The sequence below is a fragment of the Lepidochelys olivacea genome, assembly GCF_965140295.1.
Source record: "Lepidochelys olivacea isolate rLepOli2 genome assembly, chromosome: 9".
Taxonomy (NCBI): Eukaryota; Metazoa; Chordata; order Testudines; family Cheloniidae; genus Lepidochelys; species Lepidochelys olivacea.
This window is the reverse complement of record NC_140419.1, coordinates 44,582,413-44,601,283: the sequence shown is the minus strand read 5'-3', so window position 1 is coordinate 44,601,283 and position 18,871 is coordinate 44,582,413. Positions and strand designations below refer to the sequence as shown.

At 42.3% G+C, this 18,871-nt stretch overlaps 2 protein-coding genes across 6 annotated transcripts in view; one reads left to right on the top strand and one right to left on the bottom strand.

Annotated features, from left to right (window-relative positions):
* Window positions 1–14,414, top strand: part of ANKMY1 (ankyrin repeat and MYND domain containing 1) — a 57,652-nt gene extending 43,238 nt beyond the window's left edge. For 2 of the 4 annotated variants that reach the window (XM_084638471.1, XM_084638474.1), the window contains 5 exons: window positions 1,343–1,508; window positions 2,479–2,563; window positions 5,370–5,524; window positions 10,272–10,325; window positions 12,635–14,414. In XM_084638471.1, the coding sequence (XP_084494597.1) occupies window positions 1,343–1,508; window positions 2,479–2,563; window positions 5,370–5,524; window positions 10,272–10,325; window positions 12,635–12,831 (657 nt within the window). In that variant the 3' untranslated portion in view covers window positions 12,832–14,414. The other 2 variants (XM_084638473.1, XM_084638472.1) reach the window with 2 other exon arrangements.
* A 320-nt stretch (window positions 14,415–14,734) lies between these two features.
* The window catches only part of GPC1 (glypican 1), a 424,667-nt gene continuing 420,530 nt past the window's right edge, over window positions 14,735–18,871 (bottom strand). For both annotated transcript variants that reach the window (XM_084638609.1, XM_084638608.1), the window contains exon 9: window positions 14,735–18,288. In XM_084638609.1, coding sequence (XP_084494735.1) covers window positions 18,071–18,288 — 218 coding nt within the window. In that variant the 3' untranslated portion in view covers window positions 14,735–18,070. The remainder of the gene's footprint in view (window positions 18,289–18,871) is intronic.

The following is an 18,871-nucleotide window of genomic DNA, read 5'->3' as shown; positions in this document are numbered from 1 at the left end:
GAATAAACATGGGGAAATAGTTTTACTTTGTGTAATGACCCATCCACTCCCAATCTCTATTCAATCCAATGTATCATCAAGGATCTACAACCTATCCTGAAGGACGACCCATCACTCTCACAGATCTTGGGAGACAGGCCAGTCCTTGCTTACAGACAGACCCCAAACCTGAAGCAAATACTCACCAGCAACCACATACCACACAACAAAACCACTAACCCAGGAACCTATCCTTGCAACAAAGCCCGTTGCCAACTGTGTCCACATATCTATTCAGGGGACACCATCATAGGGCCTAATCACATCAGCCACACTATCAGAGGCTCATTCACCTACCTGCACATCTACCAATGTGATATATGCCATCATGTGCCAGCAATGCCCCTCTGCCATGTACATTGGTCAAACTGGACAGTCTCTACGTAAAAGAATAAATGGACACAAATCAGATGTCAAGAATTATAACATTCATAAACTAGTCGGAGAACACTTCAATCTCTCTGGTCACTCAATTACAGACCTAAAAGTCGCAATATTACAACAAAAAGACTTCAAAAACAGACTCCAACGAGAGACTGCTGAATTGGAATTAATTTGCAAACTGGATACAATTAACTTAGGCTTGAATAGAGACTGGGAGTGGATGGGTCATTACACAAAGTGTAACTATTTCCCCATGTTTATTCCCACCCCCACTGTTCCTCAGACGTTCTTGTCAACTGCTGGAAATGGACCACCTTGATTATCATTACAAAAGGTTTTCTCCCGCCCTCCCCGCACTCTCCTGCTAGTATTAGCTCATCGTAAGTGATCACTCTCCTTACAGTGTGTATGATAACACCCATTGTTTCATGTTCTCTGTGTATATAAATCTCCCCACTGTATTTTCCACTGAATGCATCCGATGAAGTGAGCTGTAGCTCACGAAAGCTTATGCTCAAATAAATGTTAGTCTCTAAGGTGCCACAAGTACTCCTTTTCTTTGTACCACCTCAGAGCACTGTTCGCTTCTTCTCCTCTGAGGGAGTCCTGCCCAATCAAAAGAGTAGCAGCTAATAAAATTGGTCAAAATATTAAATGTGATTATGTTCCAGCTTGCTCCACTGTGTTGTGTAAAAATGGCAGGTGTTTGGAGAGGAGAGGGGATCCTGTCCCTTGGCATAGGTTGAAACTGCTAGTTAGTATTTAGCAGGGCTGATACGGTACCATACATGATTACGTCTGTGTTGGGCATCCTTTCATCTAGTCAAGTTTACTTCCTGCTAAGAATAATATGGAAGCACATTTGCCATGTTAGATGTCTATTCCCTATGTCTTCCTGTGTGTGAATTGTGTGTTGCAGGATAAGAAGATAGCACATACTCCATACCACGCATTATTGCCGCCGGAACGGGAGATTTTCAATGCGCGCAGGGAGCTGCTACAGTACATTAGTGACCGGCTTCGCGAGCGTGTTGTCTTGAAAGAGAGAGAATGGGATAGAGAAGAACTTCGGAAATCCAGGAAATGTGAGTTCAAGCTAAGCCTGCAGTCCATGTAAATATTGTATATATCGCTGTATGGGGATTTACACTTGTAAATTCCTATGCTGTGGGATTAAATTATAGCCCCTAATGATGAATTTGTTCCTCTATAACGCTTTTCATTCCGGGATCCTTGTGCTTTACAGAATCCCATTGCCCTTCTAGAGTAAGTGGGTGCCATTCTCCTTTTATAGCTAGGGACACACCTAAGTACACTGCGGTTAAGTGATTTGCTCAAGGTGTTGCTCAAATCTGTGGCACTGCCAAGCATAGAACCTGCATCTCTCCCTGATACGTGTGTTTCAAGCACAAGATAATACTGCCTCTAGAGATTACCTAAAATGTGATAAGTGAAATGTGGGATTGTTACCTTCTGCAATTCACATAACCTGAAATTCTATGGCTTGTGTTATGCAGGAGGTCATAATAATCAAAATGGTCCTTTCTGGCCTTAAAAATCTGTTAACCTCTGTGTACCTCAGTTTCCCCATATATAGACTGGGGATATATTGCCAACCTTTGAAGTTCTTATCTTAAAACATTTTAATTTAAAAATCTGAGACAAGCCCCGCTCTTGTTCTTAGGGAGCAGTGAAAATCCATGATATATTTGTCTGTGGGTGTCACATAGTTCTCATTCCACTGAGTCCCAACAGGTGACCCTCGTCTTTAAGATGTTTTATGGACTCCCAATGAGGGATATCCAAAATATGGAGTAGGATGCTGAACATTACTTGTATGATACAGCGTTTTCTGTAACTTCCATTTCAAGAAGAAACTGTTCTTGCCTCTATAACATGGGCCAGAGAGTCAGATGTTGACCAGTGAGTACATTTGTGGCATAACCACACCACAGGGCTGAATGCAGTTTTAATGGAAGTGGCCCTGGTGACCAGCGTGCTTATTCACAGACTCTAACTGTGAGGTCTAATTTTCTCATTTACATGTTGGTACAGTAGAGGCAAGTCCTCGTGCTCCCTCAGCTAGAAGAAAACATGTGGACAAGCGTGCTGCAATAATGCTATCACGGGAGGAAGTGAGGTATGCTAAAGATGCTGAACAGAAACACTTATAATTTTTTAGCCAAATATATCACTTCATGGCTCTGCCTCACCTGGACCACTGTCACCAGCACCCCTTCTTTGGCCTCTCTGACTTTCCCCTCACTTCTTCAATCTATCTGCTTTTCAGCAGCTAAAATTATCTTCCCCTCCTGCTCTGAAGTTAGCCAAAGTGGCTGCTATGAATGGACAAAGATGTTACAATTTTCTGGTTGTTGACAGATTGGTCATTTGTATTCAGAGCTAATAATTCAAAAGAAGCCAGTCTAACCTCAAGCTTCCCAGACAAATTCTCCTGTGGCCCAGCATATGATGCAGCCATCTGCAGAGATCTTTTTACAAAGTCTAGAGTTGAGTCAAAACTCTTACGAACGTAGTCCCCCTGCCCAGCCTTGCAATCTGATCCTCGTGCCCCCTCAGAGCCTCATTGAGGACTTCATGTGTACAGGGGTTTCCCCCTAAGTTTCACATTGCAGGATCAGGGCCTTAGTGAGGAAGTCACTACTTCAGTTCCATAATACGTGTGCAACATTATGTACAGTGGTTAAAATTAAAAAAAGCCAGTGCCATCAGTTACCATACACTGGTATTGGGGGAAATATTGTACTGTTCCGGATAGCACTGTCTTTTATCTCTTTATAATAGATTACTCTTTGATGGTGGCCATTGTGTTTGTGTGTTAGTATAGGTTATTTACTTGGCTGTGCATGTTCTTACCCAGCATGTTGGTAAAGCGAAATATAGAAAATTCTGAAGTCCTAACCCTAATCTCCGATGCCCTGCCCCAATATTTCTTCCAAACTGAACTGAAGATACAGGGCTAGATTTTCAAACCAGATAGGTACATAATTTATGTGGCTATTATGGACACATAATTATTGGACCCATACTTATTTAGGAATTGTAGTCCTTAATGTGAGACGAGAAGGAAATAGAAGTAGTTTAGGAATTTACAAATGTAAATCTACCGGCATTTACAATTTTTAATGCTTTTATTTTAGAGTCCATTAAACGCATTAATAGATATAATCCAGGCCCGTGATCAATAAAGGATTCAACATTTCCCTTACCTGACAGTTCTGACTTTGGGTGTACTGTTGCAGAAAAGCTCTAGGTCCAGTGGTGTAATGTAACACGGACACAACCTGGTTGTCAGCGGGCGGGATTGAACCTGGGACCTCTGGAGTTTATTGCATGAGCCTCTACCACTTGAGCTAAAAGCCATATGGCTATTAGCTAAGGCTATAGAGCGGACACTCACTCTTGGGCTCTCTCGGGTCTCAGTGCCACTAGATGGGATGGGACAGAACACCACACCCAGGAGGTGTGTGGGTTACAGTAACAATGGAGATAAACTTGCACACTTCCCAGAAAATGAGAAATGGAACTATGTTTGTTAGAAAAGAATGGGAAGAATTAGTTGGAGCCCAGGTGGGATGGAAAATGGAAGCCAAAATTATTCTTTGCTTTTCCAGAATGTATTACTTTATTATGTTTCCAAGTTTCCCTTGATCCCCAAGATTACAGAATGGATGCTGGCTGGGACTATTCATATTAATTCTTCAAGGGCTTGCTTAGATCTTTTTTTTTCTCCTGCTGTGCCATTTTGTTAACAGTATTGATTGTATTAATGATGCTGACACTGAAGAGACTGAAGCAAGACACTAATAGAGTCCATGATACACTGCCAGAAATGCTATAAAAATCAAAGCCCTCAATGCCAAAGGTGTTGGATGATCCCATTGCATCCAGTATTGCCTTTAGAAACAGTTAATGAAAAGCTGAGGCATTGAAATACTTAAAAATTATATTAATCCTTGTGGTGCTTTACCATGTACAATGAATACCTACACTAGCTAGCCTGTAAGCCATATCTTGAGCTGTTATCTTGTCAAATCTCACAAGCTAATCAGGTGAGACATTTGAATACCGTCAAGGAAATCACTGCTGTAAAGAGTTAGTGGTGGAGAGTCAGTAGGCAGTGCTTTTTTGTCTGAGTCCATACTGAACCAATAATCCAGCATGGTGATCGGCCATCTATACTGGGGTGAGGTTAGGTGATGAGTGTGGAGTGGGAGGGTATCTTTGGGATGAGATGAACAGAGGTTCTGACCACTTGTGGTTCTTAAAGATCCCAAGATGCTTTTAAAAGTTACAGGGGTATTTATTTCTAGTGCCTAGGCCACATTGCAACCGAGGTAAGTACGTTCTGCCTATCTAAATACCTCCTGCAGCATCAGTGGGATAGAGCATTCTTCACTTCTCGTCCTAAACTGATGGAGAGTTGCTCTGACGCAAGCAGTGTGCTCCAGCAGCGGCTGTGTTGTGTTCCTCAGTAGTAACGAGGTTTTTACAAACCTTCTCCAAATCTGAATACTTGTGTTTGTGACCTGCTGTCAGATTTAATCTTGCATAGACACTCACTCCTACATTTAGTACTGGAGAGCGAGCCAACGCAAGGAGCTGGCTGGTGCACAGTGAATTGGCAAATGAGGGGGCTTCAGTGTGGGGCAGGCTTTGGGCCTGTTGCCTTTTGGGACACTTCACTTTGCACTGCTGCTTGTGTTCATTCGTTCCCCAGATAGCAACATAAGCACTGTGATCCACCACAGTGCCTCGCTCCTCTTGGTTACCCTGGTGGAAGAGGGTAGATTTTTACCCCTGGATTGTGAGACATTTTGATTTCCTTTGCTATGTAAAGTGTAAATATGTTGGCAAAGCCATGAAAAACAAAATAATAAACATGAACTCTCCTGATGGCCCTTCTCATGCTATTTCTGTTCCAGACAGCCCTTCTTTAAATACTGCTACCAGTGTGGGCGGGCTATAGGGATTCGACTCACTCTTTGCATACGCTGTTATGAGATCTTCACTTGCAGCAAGGCTTGTAAAGTCAAGGCCTGGAATGAGCGTCACAGGCGCGAGTGCTTTGGAGCTACAGGTAGGCTTGACTAATGATACCCCATAGAGTGCAGGGAAAGCAAGGCATGTGGGACATGTACGTTGAAATATGTTGCTTAATTGTATGGCCTGTTTTTAATGGTATGTATGTTAGTTAAACACTAAGGTAAGATCAAATTCATAGGTTTCAGTTAATATATCAATTGACCTTGAGTGGGCTCATACTTATTAAAATGGTAGATGTAAGAAGCTTGGTATAAGTAGCATTATCATTGATTTCAGCCTAGGAGACTTTTTAAAGGTGAACGGCAAAGCAGAAATAAAAGTTAAGTTACAGTGAGCACAGATTTCTGTGCCTCAGACACCCAATAAACCAGGTTATATGGGCCTTTCAGCACAGAAATAACCTTTTGCTGACCTTTATGCAATTAAAAATGAAAAGATTGTGAAATCCTTTTCTTGGTCCACTGAATCACAAATACCATGCCTCTCACTTCAGCCCTTATAATCTGCAGTATTTGTATAATAAGTATAAAAAATATACACGCTGATACAAGAAAAATGTTCTACACATCTGTAGAAGACTCGTGTAATGAAGCGATACCAAAAAGCAGACTTGCTGTCACCAGGCCAGATGCTCATATATTTGAGTGAATGAGAAATCTCTCGAATGTGAAGGCACATATACATAATGGTGCTGCCATTCTATGACTGAACTACATTTGAGTGGCAACTCAGTACATGACTCTTCCCTCTGGATCTATATTAAACTGTGGCTTGGGAAAATGCAAAGTCTGTGCTGTCAGAGACCAACGAAATGGAAAGAGTGCACACTCTCACTTGTAGCCTCTAAAGATCTCTTGGATTTCTCACAAGCGAGGTTTCACCTTGTTGTCCAGCCAAATTACAATATAGATTAAGTTTTGCTTACTTGTAGTAAATCCCTTCTTCTTTTTTAACAGGTGCTCTTCGTATCTGATCTTTAAGCTGTCGTTACATTGCTGTGTGCTGTTTCTGTATTTCATTCTACAGATGGCAGCTACATTTCTTTTGGCGTATACACTTGATTGTATATGCCTGTGCCATATATAAAATGTGCATGTGTTTGTCGATGCTTTAGAAACCCTGGGGATAAAGGAAATATGGAAGCGTATAAAATGCTATATCATTACTGCTAGTGCTTCAGTGCGTATGATGGAAGAAGAAGGAAATGCAGGAAAGAACACCAGTTGCAGTGCACATCCCAAACCACCAGATGGCAATGAAAACTATCCAATAATATGGTAGACGCTAGTTGAAAAATCAATACAACACAGTAAACAAAAAGATATTAAAGTTTCCGAATAAGAGCTTGACTACAAGAAAAATAAGTTCTTGACCAAGGTGATGCTGACCTTGCTAGAATATGGTCATTTTTTTTGCTCCTTCATCACTTTGACCAGCCTGCTGTTGCATATTGACCACAGCAAACAAGTCAGGACAGTGGGAGGGACCTCTTCTGAGATGGTACCACCTCTCCTGTGACCGTACTAGTGACTACTAAATGCAAATGAACTTTTTCCTTCCCGTGTGAATTAACAATAAAGACGAAAAAGCAACAACAAAAAAGCCATATTCAACCTCATGGAACTTGTTTACGTCTTAAGAAATATGACTGCAGCATGATCAGCAAAATGAAGGGTTAAGCATACAGCTGAGAGATGATTAAATAATATCCGGGCAGTCAACTGCGGAGAAGTTACTGTTGTGTTGGCTTCGGTACATGTAGTTGTGCTGGAGGATTCTGTTGGGAAAAACATAGACCTGCTGCTTTAGAAGTGCCAAACATCTGAGATTTCCGCTAAAACTTTCAGGAGGATAAGCCTTCAGTCCAAGCTGTTCCTTGAGTCAAGAAACTATATGTGAGCGCTACATTATAACTGGAATGTCAGTGATGGAAAAATTCTTCTAAATCCTGTTCGTTCAAAAACTAAGAAATTCTGGCGTTGGCCATCCGAAACTGTTTCTACAAATCCCAGAATGTCCTTTTAATAATGGCTGCTTATCATTTTGAAAACAAAACTCGTAGCTTGGGTTAGGAGCAATCAAGACTGACCTCAGCAGAATTACTTTGATATTAGTACTCTGCACATATTCACTTGCTGAGCTGTTGCAAAGGAAAAGCTCCAGATTGGCCGAGAGAGGTCGCGTGACTGCCTTGGTGAGCTGTGATAGCTCTATTGTAAAATGCTGCCATTCATCTCATCTTCTCAGAACAGCAAGACCCATCTAGAGACCTGCCACTTGACCTTTTATTTATGTAACCAAAATGTTGAAACACAAATGGGAAGTTGAAGAAAAATGTCTAATTAAAAGTGACGGAAAACGTTGTGCTTAGCAAAAGAAAGTTAAGGGCCTGGCGTCAAAGGCCAATGTTATTAGTCAGCTTCCAATGGGAATCACTATTGATAAATAATGGTATCTGCTATAAGAGTTAGACATGCCGGGAGTAGCCATCAGACTCTGAAGACAAAATGGTGGACTGGCACCACAACAGCCTTCAAAAGCAGAATAAGAGTAATACAGGCTCTGTGGAAAAGAGCAGAAGACTAAGAAAACACTTGCTCCCAAGACAATCTACTGTATGTATTTTATGCATACCTAAGGACTTTGACAAATTCTAGTATTTCCAAACCTTTGAAATGGCATGTGTGGGTTGCATGTTGCAAAGCTGGCCTTTGGCAAATGCTTTTTTAATGTATTTGCTATGCCTAGTCAGTGCGTAGTGCTAGTTATTGTAGATGTTTCTTTTTAAAGGTTTTATTCTGCCATGAAAAATGCTAAAGGTAGTGTCCTGGAGATTACGTTCAGCTTGTCTGCAAGAGTGGTACTGTATGGATAGTCACCGTGAAAGCGAGTTAATCTCTGAGCCCAGTCAGTGTTTAATCGCTACTGAAAGACTGTCATTAAAGGGTTCCAATTTGTGCAAGGTGCGGCCATGGTTTGTGGAGAGCTGACTTGTTCCGTATGGCCTGGACTGAGACTACAAACTCATTTCACACAGGCCAACAACCCTCTCTTGATAGGAGCGATTTTTCAGTCATGCCTAACTTGGCGAGATTTCATATGGTGACTTGTAGATGAAAGGCTCCATATGTCATAACCAGATCTATGAGCAGAGCCAAACTGGAGGATCATTTTAATTGTTTTTGAAGGAGCTGTATAGAACCTGTCATGAAGTTCTGATACCTGAACATGTTGTGATACGGATTAATGGTACGTACCCATGATGACGTTCCTTTAGATCAGAGGTGGGCAAACTACAGGCCGTGGGCCGCCCGTTCTGCACGGCCCTTGAGCTCCTGGCCCGGGAGGCTCGCCCCGGCCCCTCCCCTGTTGTCCCCCACCCCCGCAACCTCAGCTCACTGCTCCGCCGGTGCAATGGTCTGGGCAGCGGGGCTGTGAGCTCCTGGGGCAGCGCTCTGCAGAGCCCAGCCTGACCCGCTGCTCTGTGCTGAACGGTGCGTGGATGGCTCCAGCCGGGCAGCATGGCTGTCTGTCCTAGTGCTGCTGCGCCGCCAGCCACCGGTGCTCCAGACAGCGCAGTAAGGGGGCAGGGAGTGGGGGAAGAGGGTTGGATATAGGGTGACCAGACAGCAAGTGTGAAAAATCGGGATGGGGGTGGGGGGTAATAGGAGCCTATATGAGAAAAAGACCCAAAAATTGGGACTGTCCCTATAAAATCGGGACATCTGGTCACCCTAGTTGGATAGAGGCCAGGGGTGTTTGGGGGCGGTGGTCAGGGGGGTCAGGGGTGTGAATAGAGGTCAGGGTGGTCAGAGGGCGGGGAACAGGGGATTGAAGGGGGCAGAGGTTCTGGGGGCGGTCTGGGAGAAGGGGTGGTTGGATGAGGCGGTGGGGGGGTCCAGGGGTGGTAAGGGGACAGACAGCGGGGGTGTGTGGATGAGGCAGGGGTTCTGGGGGTGGGAATGTCAGGCTATGGGGGGGTTGGATGGGGCAGGAGTCCCGGGGGGGGGGGCTGTCAGGGGGTGAGAAGCAGGGGGAGCCGGGCCACGCCTGGCTGTTTGGGGAGGCACAGCCTCCCCTAACCGGCCCTCCATACAATTTCTGAAACCCGATGAGGCCCTCAGGCCAAAAGGTTTGCCCACCCCTGCTTTAGATGGAGGAAGTGTTCACTAGTCTGGAGTGTAGAAATCATACAGTTAGTTGATTATGAACCAGTACTGCATGCTGTAGATCACTCTAGACAATGGAGACTGCAAGGACTCTTAAAGATCTCCTTAGCTCTGATTTTCCCACAAAGTAATGAGTAAAAACTGGAAGTGCCATCAGACATAATCCTTACCCCACCCCCAAGAATTCCTGTGTGATTGCTGTTTTTTCCTGCAGTGAAGAAGAGTAGGAATCTGGTGAAGACACGACAATGCCACCCACTGCTCAGTGGTAGATCACTGAGAAGTTGGCATGCTCTCTTTTTATCTTTATCCAGAGATTTCTTTTTAAAGACCTGTTCCTTGTGTCGTGTTTACAACTTATTCTGTATTTGAACATCTGTACATATTCTTTATGTTGAAGTTATTGTACAACTGCAAATGTATATGCATACTGGGAAATGTAATGACTTCTTTGTGAGCAAGCGTTCATAAAATAAATTTTATTGGTATTTATGGCTGGTAGCAACTTTTAAAAACTGCTTAGAGTGCAGTGGTCCCTCTAAGTAGTCACAATATAATCTCACAAGCGACTATTCTGAAATGTCTTTGCACCTTGTTTTATTGCGGCTGAAGGTGATTCACCATTAATGGACTCTGATCAAGACAACCTACAGTCTGAGGTTGATGGTAAGTCGGTTTTGACTATTAACATCTTTTTCATCACTAAAAAACTGTTGCATACACTTGTTGGCCCTTTTCATCTCAATCCAGCTACTAGCTCAGTGGTACCAGGTCTCTCACATTGGCATTTAGTCCCCGAATAATTCAGAAGTTTAAATTAGTGGCATTTGCAGGCATTTGTTTCTTATAGAAGCAATAAGTAAGACACTTGCTAGTGCAGACTATGTACTTGCTAAAGAGAGAGCTCCTAAAATAGCCATTGTCGCAGAACTGTAACTGCTTGTAGCTCATGGAGCATTATGAGAGAGAAATTGCTGTAGCTGCTTTTAACGAAAAGACAGTATTAAAGATATTTAATTCCAAGGCATATGGGACAGCAAGTCCATCTCAACACTGCCCTACCAGTGTTTCTCTGCAGTACTGAATAATAAACTACTCATGTCCCTGATGCCCCTCATGTATGTGAAAGGTACTGGATCAAACTGCTTCCATGGCAGACCAATAAGCCAGACTGAAAATTCCAAAGACTTTCAGTCATAATTTCCATAGAAAGTGTAGCGCAGCTCGGCCATTTCTTCATCACTTGTAATAAATTTGTAACAAAGACTGGTCTAATAGGATATTTGTAGCTAGCTACACTGATTGCTTAAAAGGGACCCCATCAGAAGTATCACAGTACCACCCTTCTCTAAATAGTAATATGACTGATCAGTAGACTACAATCTCTGGGAACTTCTTGGGGTAGGGGAATGAGTCTGACAAAAGAGGATCCCAGTTGAGTAGCCTATCATGTAAGTATATACACCCCTAGGGGCAGAAATCTTTATAAACTCGAGGAAGAGCTAGTGGTCATGTTTCCCATTCAGCCCCTTTTTAAAGTGCTAGCAAGTCTGTGTTGTTTGACTTTCCCTTTTGCACATGGCCTGTCCTTCTGAGCTATTAAGACAGAAAGAAGTGGCTTTTGGTCCCCCTCTGTGATGTACACAGACTTACTTAGCCAATAACTTAAGCAAGTGCAACAACATGATTTGACAGGTTTCAGAGTAGCAGCCGTGTTCCTTTCCTTTTAACATGATTTGAGTTATAGGTCTGACTCAAGTCACAGATTTTTTTGACAGCATTATCTATTGAAGCCAGGACAGGTGCTTGGATACTGTCTTTGTACCTGCTTCAGTTGTCACAGAGAGAAAACTGAATGCCTTGCTTTAGCTAACTGGGCCAACTAAGAGAGTTGGAAGCTTTTGGGGTAAAGCTCCCACTACTCAAGCTTCTTGCTGCTTATCGGTTGTCTTTAGTATCTCATTTCTGCCACTTCTGGACTGATGCCCTCTCAGACATAGTGGGCTCACACTATTTCAACTGAGATAATAGCATATTTTATTGGAGGGGAGGGTAGCGCTCTGTCTGTATGCTTTGCCATCTTTTTATCTTTACCATTGTATTTTGTTGCATTTACTTAAAGACTGGACTAAAGGGGCAAAGTAGCATTATTATTGTATGCCAGGACTCAACTACCAGTGCAAAGTTTTGCTTTTTTAAAGTAGCATGATTATGACACACTCACACACACAAAGTGACCACCAGAGCAAGGCAATATATGTTTTTGCCATCATTGATGATTATGTGAGATAATTTTCTCTTTTAACCAGAATCCTCATTCCTGATTCATTGTCAAGTGGTCAAACCTGTTGTTCTTGATTTGCCTTGCTAATGTAGCTTCTACATTCTAAAGAAGAATGGTAGCCTAAACTGAAGAATCTCGTGGGTGATGTGCTGTCATTTATGGTTTAGCTTTTTCCACACCTAGTGGACTTAGACACTTCTTCTATTTAAAATGAGCCGATGTCTAAATAAATTCCTTGGACTACTTTGAAAATCTCAACCTGTACATCTTGCAAGCTGGTTTTTGGGTGCTCTGTGGTAACCTAAACTGTGTTTAGGAGAATTTCATGGTTATTTTGTGCTTTACTTTGCATTTTAAACAGTGATGTTTTTGATGTGGTGGTGATGGCAGTTGAATTTTGAGCTAACTACCTAGCAATTACAGGCAAGCTCAAGTTAATGCTGACCATTTGCAATTCACTTTTACATTAAGAGACTCTCAGAAGTAATAATGGAGGGGAAAAAATACAAACATCAATGCCCTACACTATCCCTTTAAAGGCCAGCAGGTATGTAGTTTCTGTCATGCTTCCATGTTGCTTGTTAAACTGATTCAGGACTCAGTAATTTTGAAGGCTTGCAGTTGTGTCCAGTTTACTGTTCCAAGAAAACCAGTGTTCCTTCAGAGACCAATCTATTATTTATTTTTACAGAAAAGCATCAACTTAAGACTAAGTCGGGCATTTCAAGAGAGAGGCAGAGTCCTGCTGGCAGAAAGGGAAGCGAGGGAAGAGGCAGAAGAGAGGTCTTCAGGAAAGACGACAAGAAGCCAAGGCCAGGAAGACTATGTGCAGTGGCCGATGACATGCGTCCAAATCTTCCTTACACTGGGAATTACAGTTACAATTAATCCCCCTGTAGAAAAGTTGACCTGGCATCACTTGCCTTTATCTAATAAGTACTATATCAAATAGGAAGCGATAGGATACTAATGATATGTGTGTAATGACAACTTAGCCAGCCAGAGTAATTTTCCAGTGGCCTTCTCTATTTTTATTTGAAAATACTGATTAGCACGGATGCCTCTAACAGTTAGACATGTAAGGAGAGAGCTGGATGATAAAAATGACTACTGTATGGGGTAAAACTGTGTAACAGCTCTTCATGCCACTGAAATAGCATCTGCAATGTGACTTTATTGCATTGCTCATCAACTCCACGCAAATGTCACTCTCCTCTAGCGTGAATTGCCACATAATTATACTATGATTGGTGGGGGGCAACGTGGCTGTTACACTGATTTAGTTAGCTATTCAACTGACCAAACCTTCTGAAAAACAGATTATGCTCCAAAGCATGAAAAATGTCACACAACCTCAAAGCTCACCGTGTTCAGCAAGGAGAACTTTCTGTCTGATCGGGCATGCTCTCGCCTCCCACCCCTCCCTCAGCTTCATTTATTGGCAGCTGAGGATGAGGATGGTGAAAACTTTAGCGCTTACACCTGTTCAAGTCGAAGGGCATTTTGCTGTTGACATGAATGGAAGCAAGATTAGGGGATATTTGCTCATATGGCAGACAGAGGTCACCATGTGGAAAAGGAGGCAATTTTCTGGTTAGGTGTCTCATTTTTAGCGATGCTGAGCACCTACAATTCCTATTGGATCCAGTTGGGGAGGTAGCTACAGGTACTCAGCACCTCCAAAAAGTAGGCCCTGTTTATGTGCCTGTCTGTAGTGTCATGTTTGAAAATTTTGGCCAGAGTACATAAGGACCAGAATAATGTTCCTCACACCCATGTGACTTACATCGGGATGCATGGATGTAACTGAGAACAGAAGCTGACCCTTGGATTGTATATAGTTTGAGCATGTTTGGCCTACCAATAGCTCATTTGCAAATGTGGGGTGTGTTCATAAAGCTACAAAATTGGATACAATTTTTTTTTCCGTTTTCCTATTTCTTTGCTAGTGGCAGTTATTTTAAATAATACAGAGAGGATTTACAGGAGATGAGTGAATTGTAGTTTGTATAAATACTGTTCCTTGTACAGTACCCATGGATAAATTTAGTTCTATAGAATATAGAGATCAGCTGTTTAGCGCTGTGTATATAAAATAGAATCTAAACTCCTGTAACAGAAAGATTTTAATAAATACCAAGTAAACTGGTAAGCTTTACAGAAACAAGAAGTTGATTAATTTCTTTGTTTGGGGGGATGGAAGGAACCTGGAATTCTTTAGGTGCTGTTTACCTCCACTCACGTGCACTCCTTCTGTCAATATCTGATTACCAGAAGTCTGGGGCTCACCCCCTTGGTATCGTTACCAAGTTTACCAACCTCTGGAAATGGAATTGTATATATAGAAAAACAAAACCTATTTCATTCAAAGGGAGCAGGGTGGTGGATTATTTAATTCAGAAAGGCTCTCTACTAGGACCAGAATGCTTTCTTCTTTTAGTTAACTTTTCAAGAAGCAGTATCTTGAGTGCAATAGTAAATAACACTGTGCTTTACATTTACAAATATTTAGTTGTAAATCTAATCTTTTAATTTCTCTCCTTCATTACATCCTCCCCAGTCTCTCTCTCAACAAACTTTACTATGGTAACTTTTTAAAATGTCATCAAATAAATTTCATCTTGTTTTTAAGCATTTCCTATACCTAGAGGTGACTGCTCTCCGCCACACATTTTTGAGCAGGTGAGAAGCTCACAATGGCCATATGATACTGTTGTTAGTGGGTAAACCAAGGACTGAGTGTGGGGCTACTCACAGTTAGAAATAAAATAGTGATTTGTAACAGTGGGACAAATATAGATTTAAGTCTCCAGCCTTTTTATTTATACAAGGATTCAAAGAACATATTTCAACTTTAGATAAACAGTGCAAGATAGTTACAAGTACCTTGGTAACAGAAAGAAATATATAACTGGCCAGCTATGCCAATAAGTGAAATAAATCTTAATCCTCCAGCTAGAAATGCATTTTTTAAAGCAAAGGTGTACTTCAGATATTTGTTATACCTTATCCCCTACCAAGCCCACCACAAAACAATAGGTTGTTTGTCATTTGTAAAACGATAAATATCTGTGCTCTCAAAGCCGCTAATGATCCCACCCGTAGTTAAAACATACAAATTATGGCACAAAAGAGCAAGTTTAAAGACAGAGATGCTTGTAAATCCACTAGTCCATTTTTCAGGGATGTGGGTGTTTAATAATTCAGATAAGAACAAACCCCAAAGTATTTTTTCCTTATCAAAACACTGAGCATTCACCATCTTGCTAACAGAGAAGCGAATGGTCCTTTTTCCTCTTCCCCGTCCAAAGCAGCAAATCTAAAGTGAGTCATACTCCCTTGATATGGGCTATACCAGTGGCTCCCAGCCAGAGGTCCAGGGCCCCCTGGGGGGCCGTGAGCAGGTTTCAGGGGGATCCACCAAGCAGGGCCAGCGTTGTACTTGCTGGGGCCCAGAGAAGAAAGCCACAGCCCCACCTGTAGGGCCCTGAGCCCGGGCAACTTGCAGGGGCAGGCCTGTGGTGTGGGGCCCCCAGACAGTTGCCCTGCTTGCTATCCCCTAATGCTGGCCCTGCCTTTTATATGCAGAGAACCAGTTGTGGCAGAGGTGGGCTGTGGAGGTTTTATAGCAGGGGGATGGACGGGGGGCTCAAAGAGAGAGGTTGAGAACCCCTGGGATATAGCACTTAACGAGACAGTCCCCCAAGGCTATGAACCGTGTGTGAGTGCTCCAACAGGCTGCAAATACATGATAATGAGATTATTTTTTTCTCTTCCATTGTGTCGAGCCACAGGTGACTAAATATTTATAAAACTATTGCCTGTGGTGCTCAAATTTCTTTCATTTAAAAAAAAAATCTACTCCAATGCCCTTTTGACGTGTAACATTTTCCATGCTCCCTCAGAAACTGGGTTAGGAGTTACCTAATAGAAGGCTCATTTATACATGTAATGGCAACATGGGCTAAAAATCACTGCACTAGACCAATAAAAGCAAACCTGCCTGAAACTACACTGCAGATTATGATAGGCCCAGTAATTTCTTCAATTCAGAGCCAGATAATTTAAATCGAATGGCAAGGTAAGCCTCTGGCTCAAGTTTAGCTTTAAGAATTAGTGGCAGCTTGGGAATACAACACCAAAATGATCTAAAATTGACTGTGCAGAAGCAAGGTGTAATGAGGGACAATAACTCTCCCATAACTGGCCTAAACACAGTCCACGTTTTGATACAGAAGTATAAGTGTCAGCCCCCATTACGTGGCTGGGTTAGGAAACAGTGGTAGTTGTCCAACAAACTAGGAATTTTAACTCAACCAGGGGCATAAGGACTTCACTATACTTGCTTTCTTGCAACATCTCTCAACATTCCTAGCACTCTGATCCTACAGTCTTACCTTAAATTGCACATTCCATAAACAGTGACAGCACAAATCAAATTCTGCTTTTCCCAAATCTTTTGTTATGAACCAAAACACATTTTCGCACGTAACGAAAGACACAGCAGTGTTTAAAAGTTTGATAAGCCTATAAACGTCTTAAACATAAGATATGCTTTCTCCCCAAAAATAAAAATCACAATATTAATAACAGCAGAGCCTAAACTCATGGTTCCCCATTGCTAAAAACAGTCAACCGGACTGTATTGTTACTCCAGATAAATTTCCTAGAGATACTTTTCCAAACGATGTTTACTGTATCTGCGAATGAGCTAAGCCAGCTAGGGAACCAAAGTGCACAGCTCTGTAAACACAGACACCCCGAACAGATAGATATGTATGTGTGTATATTTATATATATCGTTTGTTGACAAAAACAAAACCTTTAGTTGAATCCACTCCTGGCACTCATGTAATAAACTACAAAAAATTACTGGCTAACATTAGGAGCCTGTGCATCCATTGCTTAGAGCAGAGGACGGGAAGGTCTAGAAGCATCCTGATGATCCACTGACGCAATGTGTGGCTGCAGCTCAGATACTGGACAGTTTTCATCTTTAGTCACTGCAGTGGTGAAGTTGGACAGGGGAGGGAGGGAAGCAGGCATTCACTTACAAAGAACTCTCAAAGCCCAGATTATACATCTGAGCCGTTTTCCTGGGCAAACAAACTGCCAAGTGAAGTAAGTAATAACCCACTGACTCCCAATACTGTAACTTATTGCTTTAGGCCTCATAACTCTATGTGTATTAATATGCAAGACTTCACAAAATAGCAATTTGCAACGACCCTTTGGTAGAAGGTTACTGTTGTCTCTGTCATTAACAAAGAGCTTCAGTCTCCTGTTGGAAACAAACCCCTCAAATGACAAATCTCAGCCTGCATATCGTGATACTGGACGGCAGGTCTAGATTAGATCATTAATAGCTAACTTCAAAGATTTCCAAATATCACGCAAAATCTAAATCTCACTCCCATTCACTTTAAAGTAGGAGCATTATTAATTGCCACTGATGGCTAATTTTAGTAAACAAAACTACTTCTGTACTTGTAAGTGAGAGGACTGTTGCATTTTAGTTGCAAACGCTTGGATAAGGAATCCCATTGCTAATCGAGTTTGTATTAGCATAAGGAATTATTTGAAACACCTACATCCAAGAAAATGAGTGAAGGATCATCTCTCTGCCTGCTTAAGAAATACAACAGAAAATTATGAATGAGCTCCTGAACATAACAGAGTGCTTGCTGCTGTTGTCAGTCCTAATTTTAAAAGTTGCACTGTTCTAAACCTGTCGGGCTTTAGATGTTAATGGGTAAGTGGCATTCTTGGCTATGGTTGTATAACAATATTAGGTTAACTGCATATTCCACTGCAGTCAGTCAAATGGTGACTCTCTGGAGATCGTTTTTTCTTTTCCCCCTATCTGCAGAGGCTTGTTTGAGGCCCCAAAGAGCCTCTTTGTGGCAAAACAATGAAATAAAAAATGAGGTACGGAAAGAGGGCCCAGCATTCAAAAAAGAGCAAACAAGGATGGAACAGCTCTAGCACTGCCAGATATCACAAACAATTGAGACCTTTTTTTTCTCCCTCTTTCTTGCCAAGATGAATTAAATATTGTCCCTTTTTTTTTTTTTTTTGGCAAAGTTAAGACCTCAGCCACAGTCTCTTTCATGGCTGTGCAAGTAAGTTACCGCCGCAAGTACTGCGTTGCAATAACAGCCACAGAAAGGAAGATTAGGAAGGAGGAAGGCAAAAATTTGTTGCTGGCCCCCTTTACGCCACGTCCGGACTGGTTAGGAATAGCATGTACTTCTGGCTGCCTGGTGCTGGGGTTCTTGGAAAGTCTTTTGCCACAGACTTCATCAGGGCAGCCATCACCACTCCCAGAGCCACTGATGTCATCACCTGTACACAGAGAGAAACTCAGGGTGAGACTGACAAATCAAACTTTGTGCTCAGCACAGCACAGGACAGCCACTGCCTCTAGAGGCTTACAAATTCAACCAGACCAGGAGTTTGGAGACGGGATGGCGGGAGAATCCCAGGGGAATGAATACTACGACTGACTCACTGTGTTTCCTTTCATATATATGGTCTGGAATATATGTATTGTATTCCTTCACTAGGTGTACTTGAATGAACCTGGGATGGCGTGGAGTGTTCACAAGCCCTTGCAGTCAGGTGGTTAGCTGGCTCTGTTAGCTGTGGCCAAGGCTTGAGTCAGTCAGTCAGGTCCCTGCCAAACAAGGTAAAGGCTGTAGAGCACACTAGCCCTTCTGTACTTGGTCTCACATTGATGTTGAAATGGCCTATTGCTGTAGCAACTAGATACTAATTGGAAAATTTTAAAACGTGACAAGACCACCCACTGTAGGCTGCTGCTTGTGCTTTGGAGAGAGAGAGTTCAGCTTTAAACCAAAAGCTCAGGTATTAAGTAAGAACATCTTACATCACAGTGTGGGGCTCATGAGACTTAATCTCTGAGGCA